The 16,569-nt window shown below is 41.6% G+C and overlaps 3 protein-coding genes across 4 annotated transcripts; 1 reads left to right on the top strand and 2 right to left on the bottom strand.

The window, feature by feature from the left end:
- Positions 1-684: 684 nt before the first annotated feature.
- On the bottom strand, positions 685-6,490 carry smyd1a (SET and MYND domain containing 1a). 2 transcript variants are annotated; one of them, XM_079470880.1, is made up of 10 exons: positions 6,207-6,490; positions 3,927-4,103; positions 3,613-3,826; positions 3,383-3,513; positions 3,270-3,308; positions 2,460-2,643; positions 1,668-1,760; positions 1,422-1,585; positions 1,161-1,329; positions 685-1,064 (listed from the first exon to the last, which is right to left on the bottom strand). In XM_079470880.1, exons 1-10 carry the CDS (start codon positions 6,341-6,343, stop codon positions 924-926), a joined length of 1,449 nt encoding a protein of 482 aa, XP_079327006.1. In that variant the 5' UTR covers positions 6,344-6,490; the 3' UTR covers positions 685-923. The 2 variants fall into 2 exon arrangements, 1 of the variants encoding a protein (XP_079327006.1); XR_013787437.1 differs by having other exon boundaries at positions 930-1,064; positions 1,161-1,355; positions 6,207-6,432.
- A 683-nt stretch (positions 6,491-7,173) lies between these two features.
- spra (sepiapterin reductase a) lies at positions 7,174-11,466 on the bottom strand. Its single transcript, XM_079471843.1, has 3 exons — positions 10,933-11,466; positions 8,121-8,411; positions 7,174-7,757 (listed from the first exon to the last, which is right to left on the bottom strand). Exons 1-3 carry the CDS (start codon positions 11,228-11,230, stop codon positions 7,567-7,569), a joined length of 780 nt encoding a protein of 259 aa, XP_079327969.1. The 5' UTR covers positions 11,231-11,466; the 3' UTR covers positions 7,174-7,566.
- On the top strand, positions 11,207-15,614 carry exosc2 (exosome component 2). Its single transcript, XM_079470932.1, has 11 exons — positions 11,207-11,366; positions 12,009-12,179; positions 12,364-12,465; positions 12,535-12,580; positions 12,664-12,753; positions 13,518-13,583; positions 13,845-13,913; positions 14,104-14,280; positions 14,366-14,494; positions 14,588-14,979; positions 15,462-15,614. The coding sequence occupies exons 2-10, from the start codon at positions 12,052-12,054 to the stop codon at positions 14,666-14,668; spliced, it is 888 nt and encodes a 295-aa protein (XP_079327058.1). The 5' UTR covers positions 11,207-11,366; positions 12,009-12,051; the 3' UTR covers positions 14,669-14,979; positions 15,462-15,614.
- The last annotated feature ends 955 nt before the right edge of the window (positions 15,615-16,569 follow it).

Here is a 16,569-nt window from a genome sequence, read left to right as displayed (position 1 = left end):
AGGTATTGAGGTGATCTAATCTGTCAATAATGTGCTCATGTGGTCATTTCTGTTTCTATAGAAACTAGACTTGTTTGTCTCTGATAAAATGTCATAATAAAATCTGTTTTTCATCGTTGCGTTAAGGACTCAAAAGTGTGGGACGGCACATTTACTTGAAAAATCATTCAAACGATCAGTAGCCTAACTAATACAAAAAATGAAGCTGCTGTAAATGAATATGTATATTAAACAATTCCTTTTTAAATGATGTCAAATTATAATTAGATTAATTTATTTGAAGTATTTTAACATTGTGACCAGAGTTGTGTGTTTGGACCTATAAATGCTTCATAATTTTATATGAATTCACATTAATCATAAATTATATATTTTTTCAAGGTGTGTAATGACACTGTGACTATATTTATAGTTTTGACGTGAATATCAAAATGTCACTGCTGGGACTTAAAAGTATCTATAGTGGCATAAACACCCATAAACACCTGTGCGGTCAAGCTGGATTTCAAATGATGATTCAGATGATTTCTGTGAATGAGATGTATTATTATATGTATTTTCATTGCAGTAGACGCTGTACTCACAAGAATCTGTCATTTCTTCATGAAGCAGATAAAACTCTGTATGATCTGTTTTTGTATAAAGAGTCTGAATGAGATGTTTAAGGCATCATTCATTTTGACACCATGTTTAACAGATGTCATAAAACCCCACGTGTAAGTGATGTATCGGTATTATTTACAGTGTGTGTTATGTGAATCTACACAGCTCTCTGATGGCTCATCATCAGTTTTCTATTGTTTGAAAAGAAACTACAAAACACAAATGGAAGGCTTTTCCCGTTTCAAGCGTGTTTACTCATTAAAGCATGCCTTTATTTCACAGAGTAAAACCAGGCAGACGTGACGTCTCAGACTGAAGGTCTATGACGTGGCTTTGATCGGCACTTGTTCTCCAGCGAGCATCGAGGGTTTATCGCTCAGCACAGCCTCTCTCATGTTATCATAAACATGTTTATTCTGTTTAAACAAATGCAGCTCCATTTCTGTCTGCGTCCGCATGGCCTGAAACACACACACACACACACACACACACACACACTGTTTAGACTTATGACATCATCAACATCAGCATTGTACGGTGCAGGTGATTGTGTTCACCTCCAGGTCTTTGGTGATGGGATGGTGTGGTCCATGTGTGATCATCAGGATAGCAAACGCTCTACAGATCAAACCATGAGCCACCTCGATTAAACCTGCATGCCAGTGTGTGACTCCTGCTCTCATGATGGCCATTCCCAGCTGAGCGTTATTAGGATGATAGAGTTTACTAAAGCACACAAACATATGCTATGACTGACCTGCCTTCAGAATGACATAATGTGGAACGTTTTAATCTTTGGCACATTCAGAAACACACACCTGTATCCGTCCACGATCCTGAGCGAGTATCCTGACGCCTGATGAAAGTGCTGTAAGAAGCTGAGAACTTCACTGGCAGTGCTGAGGACGCGCAGCAGAAGAAGATGAGTGTCTTCAAACACGGACTCCTGCTTCTCCAGACACTCCTGACAGAGTTTGATCACCTACACCACATCACCCATCCGTCAATCAATCATCGGAGAGCATTTTTCACCACCTGCTTAATTCTCTAGCGGTCGTGTTCACCTCATGAAAGTTTCCTGCCGTTCGAGCCTCTTCGATCTTCTTCAGAGCCTGAAGACTAAAGTCTGTCACCTGCTTCACCACATCAGCCGGCGACTGAAGACAAACACAATCTGAGCTAAGATTATCACTCATGCTATCATTTCATCTGCCAAAAAGATTCAGCGTTTATTCACGATAATGGAAACTAAAACAAACGGACTGCGTTGATTCTGGTAGTAAATCTAGAGATCATGGTGCCTGTGTATGATGCATTTTATACCAGCGGGTACATACACTAAGTATAAATAGCTGTATTTTCATTGGATGGAGTAGGAATAGTAGTGTGGCGTCATGTCATAGAAGGAAGATATGTGCCAGCTCGGTGGTTGCAGCATGGAGACCACAAACCAAGATGGCTGCTTGGTCCAGGACTACAAATACCAGATGCCTCGGCGAGGGCGGAGCTAGTACAAATAGTCTCGGCCAATAAGGTTGCTTTATGTACTAAGTGTAAATTGACAGTCTGTATTTTATATTGGTGTTAGGGGCTGTGTCCACCGAGGTGTTAACGCCTGCGGCCGACATGTTGTTCTTTCAATTGTTTTCAACGGAAACGCCGCGCTTTTTTTAGCACTCAGCGCTGGTGCTCTGCGGTTTTCCCAATATCAGTGCTGGCGTTCGACCGGGCGCCCAGAGTTAAAAAATACTCAACTTTGGCCCGAACACTGCGCATGCAGCAGGCGTTTTCAGCCGCGTAAATGCGCCTCGGTGGACTCAGCCCCTACCCTGGTGTTGATGGTGAATGACACAAACCTTGTCTTTGACGGCGGTCATGAGTTGGTCTTCAACAGCATGAGTACAGTGCTCACATTTGCAGTCAAAGTAATACTGCTGCTTGAGTAGACGCTGACGCTCTTTAGACACGCTCAGAAAATCCACATAACTGACGGTTAACTCTTCACCTTCTGAGATCTTCTCCAGAGCCCTCAGCTCGATCCTGACATCACCAGAGACGGCAGTGAGAACATCACGACACAAGCTTTATCTCTTCACGTGACAAACACTGCTCTTACAGTCGGCTTTAACTGGTTAGTCTCGTCTGTTTCATTGTTTTAAATACCGTTATGTGAATATTTAATTCCTTTTCATTTGGGATTGTTGGGTTGGAAATTGGGAGAAATTGGGAAATTATTCACAACATTGAGCTTACAAAAAGATTTAAGTTTGATTCTCTGATGGTCTCCGGCAGAGAGAGGAAAACTCCCACTGTTTAATATTCACGCTTACAAAACTCAACAAGTATATAAATGTCATTGGACATATTGTGTTAGTATTAAAACCCAAAACCCACACACGCAACACCACAGTATCTTGAATTCATTCATTCAGAACCGTTGAGCGAGATACTCATGACGTCTGCTGCATTACACAATCGCCCGGTTTCACTTCAATGAAAATAACTTTAATCTCACAATACATCTTTGACATTGTTGTGAGTCTGGCTTAAGCTAAACCTGCTCTGTGAAACCAGACCATCGTCTCTAGAATGTTTTTATGTCTTCTGGCCTTTGGATGGTATGAGGGTCAGTACGGTGGGGTCAAAGGTCAGATGTTAGTTTTTACCTTCTCTCAGAGTGGAATGTGGCGTCCACAGCGGTTTGACTGCAAGACAAAACCACACGCTGAAGATTCTGAGCGGACAATTATACCATTGAACTAAATCAAGGGTCACTCACTCGCCGTGATTCAGAATGACGGTGCAGTTGGGCCAGCAGTCATGATTCACCAGACAGAGGTTTGGAAAGAGACCAACACCCACGGCCTGAAGACCTCTCTGATCACTCAGCGTGAAACCGTTACAGTTAATCTGAGACAGAGAGAGAGAGAGAGAGAGAGAGAGAGAGAGAGAGAGAGGTGTTTCTCGTCTGAATCAGAAAAGCGCTGCGTGGTTTACAACAACACCTACCACACCACAGATATGAGCCACGTAATCCTCTCCCACCGGCTTGCTCTTCTTCGGCCAGTATTGAAAGAAGTTTTGCACATTGACTTTAAGCTCCTTCAGGTCCTCAGGGGACATTTTGGACAAATGATCCTCCAGCAGGTCCAGAGTGGTGAGCTGAGAGTCGGAGACGAGACCCGTGTCCTTGTGTATACGCCACATGATCCGAGCAGCCAGACTGACGACAGGATCAGAGGACACATCGTGAGCAGACACCGACTCAAAATACTGCGTAATGTCAATGCGAGTTCTGGTTTAGGTCACGTGACTTTACTCACCGCACGTTTTCATTCGGTGCTTTTCCTATCTTCTTGATGGCAGAACATTCCTGCTTGTGTTCGTCCCATGCGGCGCGCTGGCATGTGCGGTCACAGTAGTGAGCGAATTGACACTGAGCGCAGCGGTGAGGATTCGACTGACGCCGGAAACAACTGTGACACACCTGCAGAGACAAACTAACAACACACACACAACACAATGAACACTATACACGGTGTTCACTAAGAAGTCAACAGCTGAAAGAGATTTCTCCTGCATTTACACATAAAGCACTGATCATTTCTTTACTGTCATCCTCAGCGTTCTGCTGTATATAACACAAGTACAGATACTAGACTTCTCCACCGAGTGACATCTGCCCATTCTGAAGATTAAAGTGATGTTCACCCAAAAATGAAAATTCTGTCATCATTAGTCCTCATGTCATGTCATACCTGTATAAATGACTTTGTACTGATGAACAGAGAGAAAGATGTTTAGAAGAATGTTAGCAAGTTTCTATTCTGTGACATCATTGAGTGCCAATGTTAGTCAAAAGTGCCTCAGAACTGTTTGTGTTCCTTCATTCTTCAAAATATCTCACTTTGTGTTCAACACAGCAACTAAATATATGAGATTCTTTCCTACTCTGCTAGTGGAGGACGTCACAGAACGGAAAATTCTAACAAATATCTTCCTTTGTGTTTAACAGAACACATTCATTTATACAGGTACCGAAGGTGAGTAAATGATGACTGAATTTAAATGTTTGGGTGAACTTCTTCTAAATGGATCCTCTCATTGAATAACAACACACGAGAAATGATTCAATACAGTCACACACATTGATGAAAATAACTTATATATTAATGTATTGATGAATGCTTAAATACATATATCATTAAATAAATACAGGTATTTAAATGAGAGACTCTACTGTATAACAATATACAGCATGGGTCTCGGTCAATAAAAGTGATTATTCACAGTGTTGGCCAATAGTTTAAAAACGGCCGATATATCCTGTCAATCAGAAGAGGGAAATGAATGTGTGCTCTGTATTTAGATCATCAGTTTGATGATACATTTATATTTTCTGGTGAATTATACATTACATTTGAGACATACTGAAGATAAAAGTGTTTTAATGAAATGATAAAGTGAGTTTCTCTGTGTGTGTGTTTATGTGGAGCTGAAGGTCGGACCTCGACTGGTTTCTGTCCGGCAGCCGCAGACGACGGCGGAGCTTCTTGACTTTTTATGGAGGTGAAACTGTGATCTGTCACATGAGCTTCTCTCGAAACAGCTACACGTTACAGTCAGATCGCTGTGTTTCAGAAACATCTGTATCATCTCAAACTTTCCTTATTCAAACATCAACACGACCATCTTGGAGTGTTAGAACGCAACGTTTGAGAGCAGTGACAACCCCAAATAAACCGTTATTACTTGAACTTTGAGGGATTACTCTAATCATTTATTTACAGTTACTTCTGATGGAATTAAACTAAATACTTTGTGTAATATATGTGTGTGCGATAGTGGAATTGATATAAAAATTCAAAGTCTAACTTTAAAATCTGTGCTTTAGTGAATCAGTCTCACATTTGTAATACTTTGGTCAGTTTATAATATTACTTTATGTAGTTTTATATTATTTATGCCGTTTCATGTCGATCCTTGAATCACTGAACTAATCAAGGTTGATGAAGAAAGTAATTAGTAATAAGTAATGAAATACTTCATTTGTGCAGTAATATATTTACACTATTGAATATGTCATAAGAGTAACTTGTAATAAATTACTCACAGTGGTTCACATTCACCATCAATGTCACATTACAAATCACATTCTGAGTGTCTGAATTAAATGAGCTTGTTCTGGTGTCTTTTTGGGGGATTGTTGACATATGTTTTCATTACAAAAGAAATTCATCTGTGCACACTTGCAGCAGTCTCCACCAGATCTGATTTTGACAAGTGAGAAATGTTTTGGGTTTGTTGAACCTGTAACAACATGTGTGTGGAAAGACCCCAGGTCACAAGCAAAGCGTTAGATCTCGAATCCACAGTGTAAATGTGGCTAAATAAATAACAGTGATAACCCTCGTCGTGATTAAAGAACAATTATAGTGAACATCTGCAAAGAAAGTCTTCAAGTCGTCTTGATAATAATGATGTGTGAGACACGAACACACTGTTGTCACTCAATGAAACACAAACACTCACACACACGTGTCACTGATGACATCATCAGGTGTTATTCCGCCCGTTCTTTAAGGTCAGAAGCGTGAGTTTACCTGTCAAACACGACAGCAGCGAAGCTGGCCTCAGCAAACACCACATCTCCCGCTGACATCTCTTTAGGAACACGGAGACCACGGCCCTTCTCTCCGGCCGCGAACACTTCCACGGGATCCATCTTCTCCACGGTCATCTCCACAGGCTGCTGCCGCTGGAGGATCTGCTCACTGTATTCTCAAAACTTGCCTTCACATCCACCCCAACCAAACCAAAAATAGACTCGCTCCTGTCCTGGGTGCTGTTAGTGACATGATGGAGTCACGTGGGTGTTTGTGACCTCAGTGTGCTGCTGCGCTCCTGCGGTATTTATATCTGTCAGCTGCGTCTGCTCATCATCAGGTGACATTACACACACGTTCCTCTGACTAAAGTATTTCATACTTAAACATGCTTACACGTGGAAGACTATCTGTTAGAAATTAAGGAATATCTGATTTAGAGCACCTCTGAAATGTCAAAACTGACTTTGTAAGTGTTTACGTGAGCTTCAGAACACCAAACTTCTGAGCGGGATTGATATTTGTAAATGTCTTCCGAACACTTGAGTATATTTCACAGGCGTGTTTTACAGTAGAAGTGAGGAAAAAGAAAAGCAGCAGATGCTTCCAGAGATCCGGCAGTGAATCAACATGACAAGAAGAATCACAGCAGCGGGTCCATCTCACACGCAGACGCTGCACGGCTGCGCAGTCGACGCATCTGCATCATGGTTTGAGCTGAAATGTGCCACGACGGCAGCAGTAAACACAACTCCCAAAAAGTTTAACTGGCTTGCTCACCTCGTCTATCATTGGTCAGTCAAACAGAGCGTCCCTCACGGGATTGGTCAGTCTAAAACAGCGGTGTGTGTGTGGTCAGGATCACATTTACAGATTACATATGACCTAATAGCTACAGTAAAACTGATTCACAGAGTCCAGTTTTTTCCATTGACCACAATCTCTCGTGGAGAAAACCACTCATGACTTCAATCAAATACATTTATTGAAAATGCTAACAAGTGTTTACTTCTCTCTGCAGGTGTTACTGATTTAAAACTCATCGAGTCAGTGTTCACAAATGCAATCATTCAACAATAGTAATATAAATGGAGTTTACATAAACAACTAAACTGAAATCTTGAGATTAAAAGCAATATAACTGTATATGATTAGAGTTTTCTGTACGAGGAGACCCTGACACATGAATTTCACACCACTTTACATGTTTTATAGGGCGTGACCGGCACTCTCTCTCTCTCTCTCTCTAAGACACTGTTCCTCAAAAATATGGAATACGACCATCAGATTCAAGGCACAACTCGCACATAAGAGCAGCAATCAAATCCCTTGGAATGTGTGAAGAATCGATCATAATCTACACATCATAGAAATCCAGATGAGCTCCAGAGGTGAAGTTTCCCTCCAGCAGAACCTTCATGAGTTTACTGACGGACACTTCACATGTGAGCAGTTCACCCTGAGCATGCAGACCACTGCACGCGCTCCTCACGCTGCCGTCTGCGCTGCTGCTCCTCGCCTGCAGCTGCATGTCTGTATCCAGAGGACCTGTGCATATATCACAACATTACTCCCGTCCAACAACAACTACAAAAAACAACGTATAGATATTGCATGTTCATCACTTTTCAAGCATGTGATAAATACTCCTGTGGCTCAGTGGTTAAATCATAGCACAGGGGATTGCACATCTTCAGAAACAAGTGTATAGTATACTGCCAAATGCAGACAAAACAATATTAAAGTCTACACTCTGAACATTCATTTTCATGCTGAACGTGTAGTATGTTGGGAGGATTGTATGCATTATGTGATTTACATGAACATTTAGCCCACGCTTTTAGCCAAAGGGACTTACAAGTGAGAAACAAGAAGATCATTGCAGTGAGCGGTCGGGTTGTGTTCTTGTACCTGGTGCGTAACTCAAGACTCTGAGGTCCGGTTCTTCTTCTGCCAGCACGCGGAACATCATCTCTCGCGCCGCTTTCCCTGTGCAGTACAGAACCCATGAGGCGAATGGTTTGATCGCGCACAGAGAGCTGATGTTGATGATGACGCGCGTCAAACCGACACGCCGTGGGACCGCGCGCAGGACTCCAGTGGTCAGACAGAGCGCAGAACTCACGTTAAACGACAGATAGGAGTCCACCTCATCCACATCCGTGAAGTCACGACAATGACGCGACACATCACCGAGAGAAGCTGTGTGTACAAAACATCACATTCTAACACAACGACAAACAATTATATCGCAGGGATGGTGAAGGCAAAGTTTCATGAGAAGGACAACAATAAATACTAGGGGAGACCGGGGGCAACTGTAATGTGGGGGGACAAATATTACACGCAATTCCTCCAATCAGATATGAGCTACAGTGATAACACTGATTTTCACGTATGAAAAATACATTTTGATTGTCTTCTGTTTAGATGACTGCAAAATTAAAAAAATAAATGTTTTATTTCTAGGTTATTGATAAAAAATGAACATGAACAATCCATTATAATATAGGTAAGCAGTCGTGTAATAAGAGGGATAATGCACAAGCAGCCGTGTAATAAGAGGGATAATTCACAAGCAGTCGTGTAATAAGAGGGATAATGCACAAGCAGTCGTGTAATAAGAGGGATAATTCACAAGCAGTCGTGTAATAAGAGGGATAATTCACAAGCAGTCGTGTAATAAGAGGGATAATGCACAAGCAGTCGTGTAATAAGAGGGATAACGCACAAGCAGCCGTGTAATAAGAGGGATAATGCACAAGCAGTCGTGTAATAAGAGGGATAACGCACAAGCAGCCGTGTAATAAGAGGGATAATGCACAAGCAGCCGTGTGATAAGAGGGATAACGCACAAGCAGTCGTGTAATAAGAGGGATAATTCACAAGCAGTCGTGTAATAAGAGGGATAATGCACAAGCAGCCGTGTAATAAGAGGGATAACGCACAAGCAGTCGTGTAATAAGAGGGATAATTCACAAGCAGTCGTGTAATAAGAGGGATAACGCACAAGCAGCCGTGTAATAAGAGGGATAACGCACAAGCAGCCGTGTAATAAGAGGGATAACGCACAAGCAGCCGTGTAATAAGAGGGATAATGCACAAGCAGTCGTGTAATAAGAGGGATAATGCACAAGCAGTCGTGTAATAAGAGGGATAATGCACAAGCAGTCGTGTAATAAGAGGGATAATTCACAAGCAGTCGTGTAATAAGAGAGATAATGCACAAGCAGTCGTGTAATAAGAGGGATAATTCACAAGCAGTCGTGTAATAAGAGGGATAACGCACAAGCAGTCGTGTAATAAGAGGGATAACGCACAAGCAGCCGTGTAATAAGAGGGATAACGCACAAGCAGCCGTGTAATAAGAGGGATAATGCACAAGCAGTCGTGTAATAAGAGGGATAACGCACAAGCAGTCGTGTAATAAGAGGGATAACGCACAAGCAGCCGTGTAATAAGAGGGATAACGCACAAGCAGTCGTGTAATAAGAGGGATAATTCACAAGCAGTCGTGTAATAAGAGAGATAATGCACAAGCAGTCGTGTAATAAGAGGGATAATTCACAAGCAGTCGTGTAATAAGAGGGATAACGCACAAGCAGTCGTGTAATAAGAGGGATAACGCACAAGCAGCCGTGTAATAAGAGGGATAATGCACAAGCAGTCGTGTAATAAGAGGGATAATGCACAAGCAGTCGTGTAATAAGAGGGATAATGCACAAGCAGTCGTGTAATAAGAGAGATAATGCACAAGCAGCCGTGTAATAAGAGGGATAATGCACAAGCAGTCGTGTAATAAGAGGGATAATGCACAAGCAGTCGTGTAATAAGAGGGATAATTCACAAGCAGTCGTGTAATAAGAGAGATAATGCACAAGCAGCCGTGTAATAAGAGGGATAATGCACAAGCAGTCGTGTAATAAGAGGGATAATGCACAAGCAGTCGTGTAATAAGAGGGATAATTCACAAGCAGTCGTGTAATAAGAGGGATAACGCACAAGCAGTCGTGTAATAAGAGGGATAATGCACAAGCAGTCGTGTAATAAGAGGGATAATTCACAAGCAGTCGTGTAATAAGAGGGATAACGCACAAGCAGTCGTGTAATAAGAGGGATAACGCACAAGCAGCCGTGTAATAAGAGGGATAACGCACAAGCAGCCGTGTAATAAGAGGGATAACGCACAAGCAGCCGTGTAATAAGAGGGATAATGCACAAGCAGTCGTGTAATAAGAGGGATAACGCACAAGCAGCCGTGTAATAAGAGGGATAACGCACAAGCAGTCGTGTAATAAGAGGGATAACGCACAAGCAGCCGTGTAATAAGAGGGATAACGCACAAGCAGCCGTGTAATAAGAGGGATAACGCACAAGCAGTCGTGTAATAAGAGGGATAACGCACAAGCAGTCGTGTAATAAGAGGGATAATGCACAAGCAGCCGTGTAATAAGAGGGATAACGCACAAGCAGTCGTGTAATAAGAGGGATAACGCACAAGCAGCCGTGTAATAAGAGGGATAACGCACAAGCAGCCGTGTAATAAGAGGGATAACGCACAAGCAGTCGTGTAATAAGAGGGATAATGCACAAGGCTGTCGCAAAATAAACCCCTTCAGTGTGACACAAGCTAAATGTAAAATATTGTACTATTGCCCCCCGGTCTCCCCCACTACAGAAGAAATGAAGGTCTTTGGAAGTTAAAGTACAGACAGTGTATGACCTGCATTGTTGAAGAGCAGCAGATGATCAATACCATCACATTGCGATTCTCTGATCACAGCAATAACGCGCTCGACGCCTTCTTTACGCGATAAATCCGCCGTCACGCAGCGTACAGTGAGCTCGGACGCGACGCTGGTCACGTGAGTCCGTAACTCATGAAGTTTATCTTCTGATCGAGCCGCCAGAATCAGAACCGAACCTGTTGCGTCCACACGAGCCGCGATGTCCAGAGCCAGAGCCCGACCGAGACCTCGCGACGCGCCGGTGATGATGATCAGCGCTTTACCGAAACTCATCGCTCTGTCTGATACACGCAGGTCTGATGAGAATAACAGAATATTTGTGATTTCTGCACGCAAACGTGACGCTGATGTGGAAATTAGTTACGCCCCCCGGAAACGGAGAGGTGTCCACGTCCCCTAACGCGGAGAGGTACGTTACACACGAGAGCTTCATTCATAAAACTACGAATGCAAAAACCTCTTCATAATGACACATCTGAGTATATAAATAGTTTAAAAGAGTTTAAGGCTACGAGTAAAAATTGTTAATCGTTTAATAATAATCAATCTTTATAAATGATGTTGTGTGTGACGTTAATAATTATCTCTACTTTTGTAAACGAGGGACTATTGAATTAATGTTCATTAATTGAGAAACAGAATTACATGTTTAATTAAAATGTTTTGCACTGAGCTTTGGCTGGTTCTGGTCCTGACGTAAATCAAACCGGATGTTCAGAAATGAACTTAAATAGAAAAAAGATAAAAGATCAATATAACAGCTCAGAGGAGGTCAACAAAGCCACCAGACAGACTATACCTGTAACATCGTTAAATTACAGACAGTAACAAAACAAATTCAGTTATATATCAGTTTGATATAAATAATGCAATAACCCCCTCTGCTGGACTTTCCATATAGTTTAGACTCTTAATTGCAAAATAAAAGCGAGCATAAGTGGACTACACAAATTGAATACATGTATTTAAATAGCAAATTAATTAAATTAATTAATATATTATCATCTGATATTGATGAAATGAAACGCCTTACATGACTTTTATTCTGAAGGTCTTCAATGTTCCGCCATGTTGGATGTGTGTAGAGTGAAAGCATGGCGGCAGAAATGAGATTACCAGCAGTTCACAAATTCATCTCATTACCAACAACATCACAATCACAAGATGACAAACAACTGGTGGTCCCTGGAGAAGTCATCACATCCGACACTGGATTTATGAGGTAAAGACATTAATCAAATTAAAGTGATGAGTTTTGCGTTCTATGCGCACTGATGCTGACCAATGAGTGACAGTTGAACACTGTTTAAAATGACCGCTTCAATGACGGCCTGGAAAAGATGTCTGAATATGTTTGGAGATGTTAAAGCACGTGTGAAGACAGTGATGTTGTTGCTCATGTTCAGAGGTCATGGCACATACATGGACGAAGACAGACTCACAGCATCAGTTGCTGGAGAAGTGGAGCGAGTGAATAAACTCATCTGTGTGAAACCACTGAAGACCAGGTGAATATCACACTGAACATTCTGTGTCACTGATCTGTGTGGAACGTCACGCTGTTTCTGCCCTTTCAGATTCAATGGTGAAGTTGGTGATGTGATTGTCGGCAGGGTTACAGAGGTCTGTGGTGTTTACTGATGTGGGATTGTTTGTTTGTTTGTTTGTTTGTGAAGCTCTTCTGATGCTCTAATTACAACATTCAGGTGCAGCAGAAACGCTGGAAAGTGGAAACAAACTCTCGGCTGGATTCCGTGTTACTGCTCTCTTCAGTGAATTTACCTGGAGGAGAACTGGTGAGGAACACAAACACATCATCACACTGATCATCAGTCAGCAAGTCATTTCCTTAAAGAGGAAGTTCACCCCAAAAAGGATTATTTTTACTCACCCACATGACGTTAAACATGTTTAGAGAACTTCCGGCGTCTTTGGTGCATGGATGAAGATATATAGGAGATTTCCAGGCGTCATAGACATCGTGTTGTCTGTTGTCCAGAAAAGTACTAAAGACTTTGTTGCATTGGTCCGTCTGCTCATAGTGGATCAGTTGAATTTTTGTGTTGAAGTGATGAGAATGATTTATGTGTGAAAAACAAAGCAAAATACCGACTTTAATGGATATGTTCTCTTTGTCAGTGTATGGCACATGATTCATCGGCGCTCTTGTGAACACGCGCCATACACTGACAAGACGGACATGAACATTAACAGGGGGTCAGCTGTGGCCTGGTGGTTAGAGAGTTGGGCTTGTGATCAGAAGGTTGCCAGTTCTAATCTCAGTACCAGCAGGTCATGACTGAAGGGCCCTTGAGCAAGACACCTTACCCCTGATTGCTCTGCAGTAATGTGCCACTGTAAAAAAACTACTTGTAAGTCGCTTTGGATAAAAGCATCTGCCAAATGAATAACTGTAAATGTAAACATCAGAATCCTGCTTTAAATATTCAGAGAATGACTTACCCTCTATAATAATAGATTTGTGTTACTTGTATCTAATTTCTTATTTTGTTTTAATGGGTCTTCATATGAATGAGTTTTAGTTTTTTTGTTTTCTCAGAGACGTCGATCAGCTGAGGATGAGCTGGCCATGAGAGATTATCTTCAGGAGGGAGATCTCATCAGTGTATCCAAAACCGTTCAGTTTATAAATCATTGAGATGCTCATGTCAAAACCAATGTTATTCCAAAGATGTTATTCATAATGTAATAATCTGAAATGACTTTCTCCTTCTTCAAACACGTTTCATATAGAAACACTTCGATAAATATCATATTTGAGTCAGTAGTCGTAACGTTTTTGAAGTGTTTGAACATGAACAGTGTTTTTAGTTTTGATAATTTAATCATTTCTAGCTGCGCGGTGTATTTCCTTAATATTTGAAAGGCAGAGGTTCAGTCCATATTTTCTGATGGCGCTCTTTCTCTGCACACTCGTAGTTTGAAGTATGGAAAGGTAAGAGATCAGTTTATCACCTGACACTGTTAAAACACTCTGAAGAAATGGTTCACCCAAGAGATGGTCCCCATTGACTTTCTGTAGTGGGAACAAAAATATGGTCAAGTCAATGCGGACGGTTTTTGTGTGAACTGTTCCTTTAAGCTTTATAATGTGAGCATGTATCTGTTTTGTTCGTATTTTCCAGCTGGGTCAAGGTTTGCTTGTACAGGTTTCACCATCTCTAGTGAAGAGACAGAAAACTCATTTCCACAATCTACCGTGTGGTGCCTCCATCATCCTGGGAAACAATGGTTATGTGTGGCTGTATCCCACACCCGATCAGCTGGATGAAGAGGCTGGAGGATATTTCACCAGCTTAGAGGTCAGACTTTCATCATTTTACTGTGTGTTCACAATTTCTAACCCTGTTTGTGTACAACTGATTCTTTCCCCTTTGTCTCTGTTAGCCCGTGTCCCTGTCAGATCGCGAGGTGATTTCTCGCTTGAGGAATTGTTTGTTGGCTCTGTCGGCTCATAAGGTTTTGCTGTATGACACAAGTGTGCTGTACTGCTATGAGTCTTCTCTTTCACACCAGGTAGAGTTCGTCTGCATCCCTCGTGATATGAGGAACATCTTGTGTCTTATTGAACCTCTACTGTTCTCATGTGAGTGTCTCGTCTCTCTGTAGATTAAAGATATCCTGAAACCAGAGGTGATGGAGGAGATCATTCTGGAGACACGGCAGCGCCTCGTTGAGCACGAATGCTAAAGTATTTAAAACGGCTGCTTTGACTAATAACTGTAATGTTTATTTTAGTTTCTTTTTGGAATAAAACCGTTTATTTGAAGACGGGTGCCTTATTGTTCTACTACAAACCAAACAGTCAGTGTCAAGCTCTTGTACGGTTGTTTATAATAAACAAACTGCCCATGTACGCAGAACTGAACTGTTTCTACAGACGTGCAAATGTTTTCAAGGCTTTATAGTAGTAAATAAGTTAAATGTGATTTAATGTGAAACGTTTCATAGTGCTGGAGATCTTGAATGGCGAGTAAAAGTGTATGTTAAGTCTGTTCTGGGTCATTTACATTTTACATTTAGTCATTTAGCAGACGCTTTTATCCAAAGCGACTTACAGATGAGGAAACATTGGAAGCAATTATAACAACATAGGCAACGAAAATACATAAGTGCATCAAATTAGTCCATTAAAGCCTAGCACAGTATAAAAAGCTAAGAATAGTGAGGTTAGTAATTTTTTTTTTTTTTTTTTTTTTTTTTTTTTAAGAAGGAAAGGGAAGAGAATTAGGAAAAACTCAATCAGCAACGTGTTGACGGAAGAGATGCGTTTTTAGGTGTTTTTTAAAGATGGCAACCGAGTCTGCTGATCTTGTAGCAGCTGGTAGATCATTCCACCAATGTGGAACAGATCCAGTGAAGGTACGGGAGAGTGACTTTTTTCCTTTTTGGGATGATACCACTAGTCGTTGTTCCTTTGCAGACCGCAGTGATCTGGCAGGAACATAGATCTGCATTAGCGAGTGGAGAGATCATTAGCGAGTGGGTCATTCAGAGTCATTGAGAAACGATTTGATTGTATTGATCAGTGATCAGTGATGTGAGTTGTTTGTGTAATGCACTTTAATGGCGCTAGAGGACAGTGCTGCAAACAAACTTGAATTAATTGCAAAGTAAACTTAACAAACAGACGCTTTCTACTCTTCACTTAATATCGTTTATATGTAGTGTGCTGTACATTATTTCGTAAAACCAAACTTACTATTCCAATCTTTCTTTATGATAAAATAAGAGATCGTGTGGTTTAAATCGGCGATGTTAAAGTGAATATCTTACACTAGCGCGTCATTTATTTTGCGTTATGAATAATTCTCTTACGTGCCGAATATCGGATCAACCGAGTGTTGGCGGAAGCGCGCGCGCCGCGTGACGTCACTGGCGCAGCTCGCGTGCGCGAACATGGCGGTTCCTGCGACGACGAACGACTGCAAGAAAAGTGCAAATAAATGCGAAATAAAACTCCGACATGAGACGAAATAACACCCGAGAACCTGCGGCCGAATCCAGCGGGTGACCCGTGAGGAAAATACCCCGAGAAGCGAGAGCGGGAAAGGGACGATTTAAATTCTCCTGAGGAGTGAGGGCTGCACGCGGAAGTGACGAGAGACTTTTAACAACTAAAACTGAAACGGACTTTAACTGCATTTACACAAACTCCGAGATTAAACGGGACAAAAGTGTCCGGGTGAGAGAGTGTGTTTACAGGTGTTTATTTAAACGAACTCTCATCTGAACGTGTTTATTTCAGAAGAATGTTTTATTTGACTGGAACTACTGATCGCGCTCGGCACTACTAACGTTACACGACAGAAATCTGCTCTTTATATTTCATCAATTTGATCAGCGAGTCGTTGTGTCCAATGTGAATAATAATAATAATAATGATGATGATTATGACGGTTAATAACTGTGAGTTTGTGCACATCAGGACATCAGACTTGAGTCGTGTCATATCTGATCTAATGATGACAGATCTCACATCACTAACACTGTCAGCTCGAGGGTAACACTATTGTGACGTATCATCACGTGTTTGTCCTCGAGATGAATGTGAAGGAAGGTTGTGTCTCAAATCATCATCATCACCATCA

This window comes from Barbatula barbatula, assembly GCF_947034865.1.
Source record: "Barbatula barbatula genome assembly, chromosome: 13".
In the NCBI taxonomy this organism is placed as follows: Eukaryota; Metazoa; Chordata; class Actinopteri; order Cypriniformes; family Nemacheilidae; genus Barbatula; species Barbatula barbatula.
Note: the sequence above shows the minus strand (reverse complement) of the source record. Positions and strands in the feature narration are given on the sequence as shown.

Excerpts from the sequence above, each read along its gene's own strand:
- smyd1a (XM_079470880.1), bottom strand. The coding sequence starts at position 6,343 with ATGACCGTGGAGAAGATGGATCCCGTGGAAGTGTTCGCGGCCGGAGAG. Across the intron at positions 2,644-3,269 it reads ACATTCCACTCTGAGAGAAG|GATCGAGCTGAGGGCTCTGG; the intron begins GTAAAAACTAAC and ends TGGTGATGTCAG. Across the intron at positions 1,065-1,160 it reads CCATCACCAAAGACCTGGAG|GCCATGCGGACGCAGACAGA; the intron begins GTGAACACAATC and ends TGTGTGTTTCAG.
- spra (XM_079471843.1), bottom strand. The coding sequence starts at position 11,230 with ATGAGTTTCGGTAAAGCGCTGATCATCATCACCGGCGCGTCGCGAGGT. Across the intron at positions 8,412-10,932 it reads GCTGCTCTTCAACAATGCAG|CTTCTCTCGGTGATGTGTCG; the intron begins GTCATACACTGT and ends TTGTACACACAG. Across the intron at positions 7,758-8,120 it reads AGTCTTGAGTTACGCACCAG|GTCCTCTGGATACAGACATG; the intron begins GTACAAGAACAC and ends ATATATGCACAG.
- exosc2 (XM_079470932.1), top strand. The coding sequence starts at position 12,052 with ATGGCGGCAGAAATGAGATTACCAGCAGTTCACAAATTCATCTCATTA. Across the intron at positions 12,581-12,663 it reads TTGTCGGCAGGGTTACAGAG|GTGCAGCAGAAACGCTGGAA; the intron begins GTCTGTGGTGTT and ends TACAACATTCAG. Across the intron at positions 13,914-14,103 it reads GTAGTTTGAAGTATGGAAAG|CTGGGTCAAGGTTTGCTTGT; the intron begins GTAAGAGATCAG and ends CGTATTTTCCAG.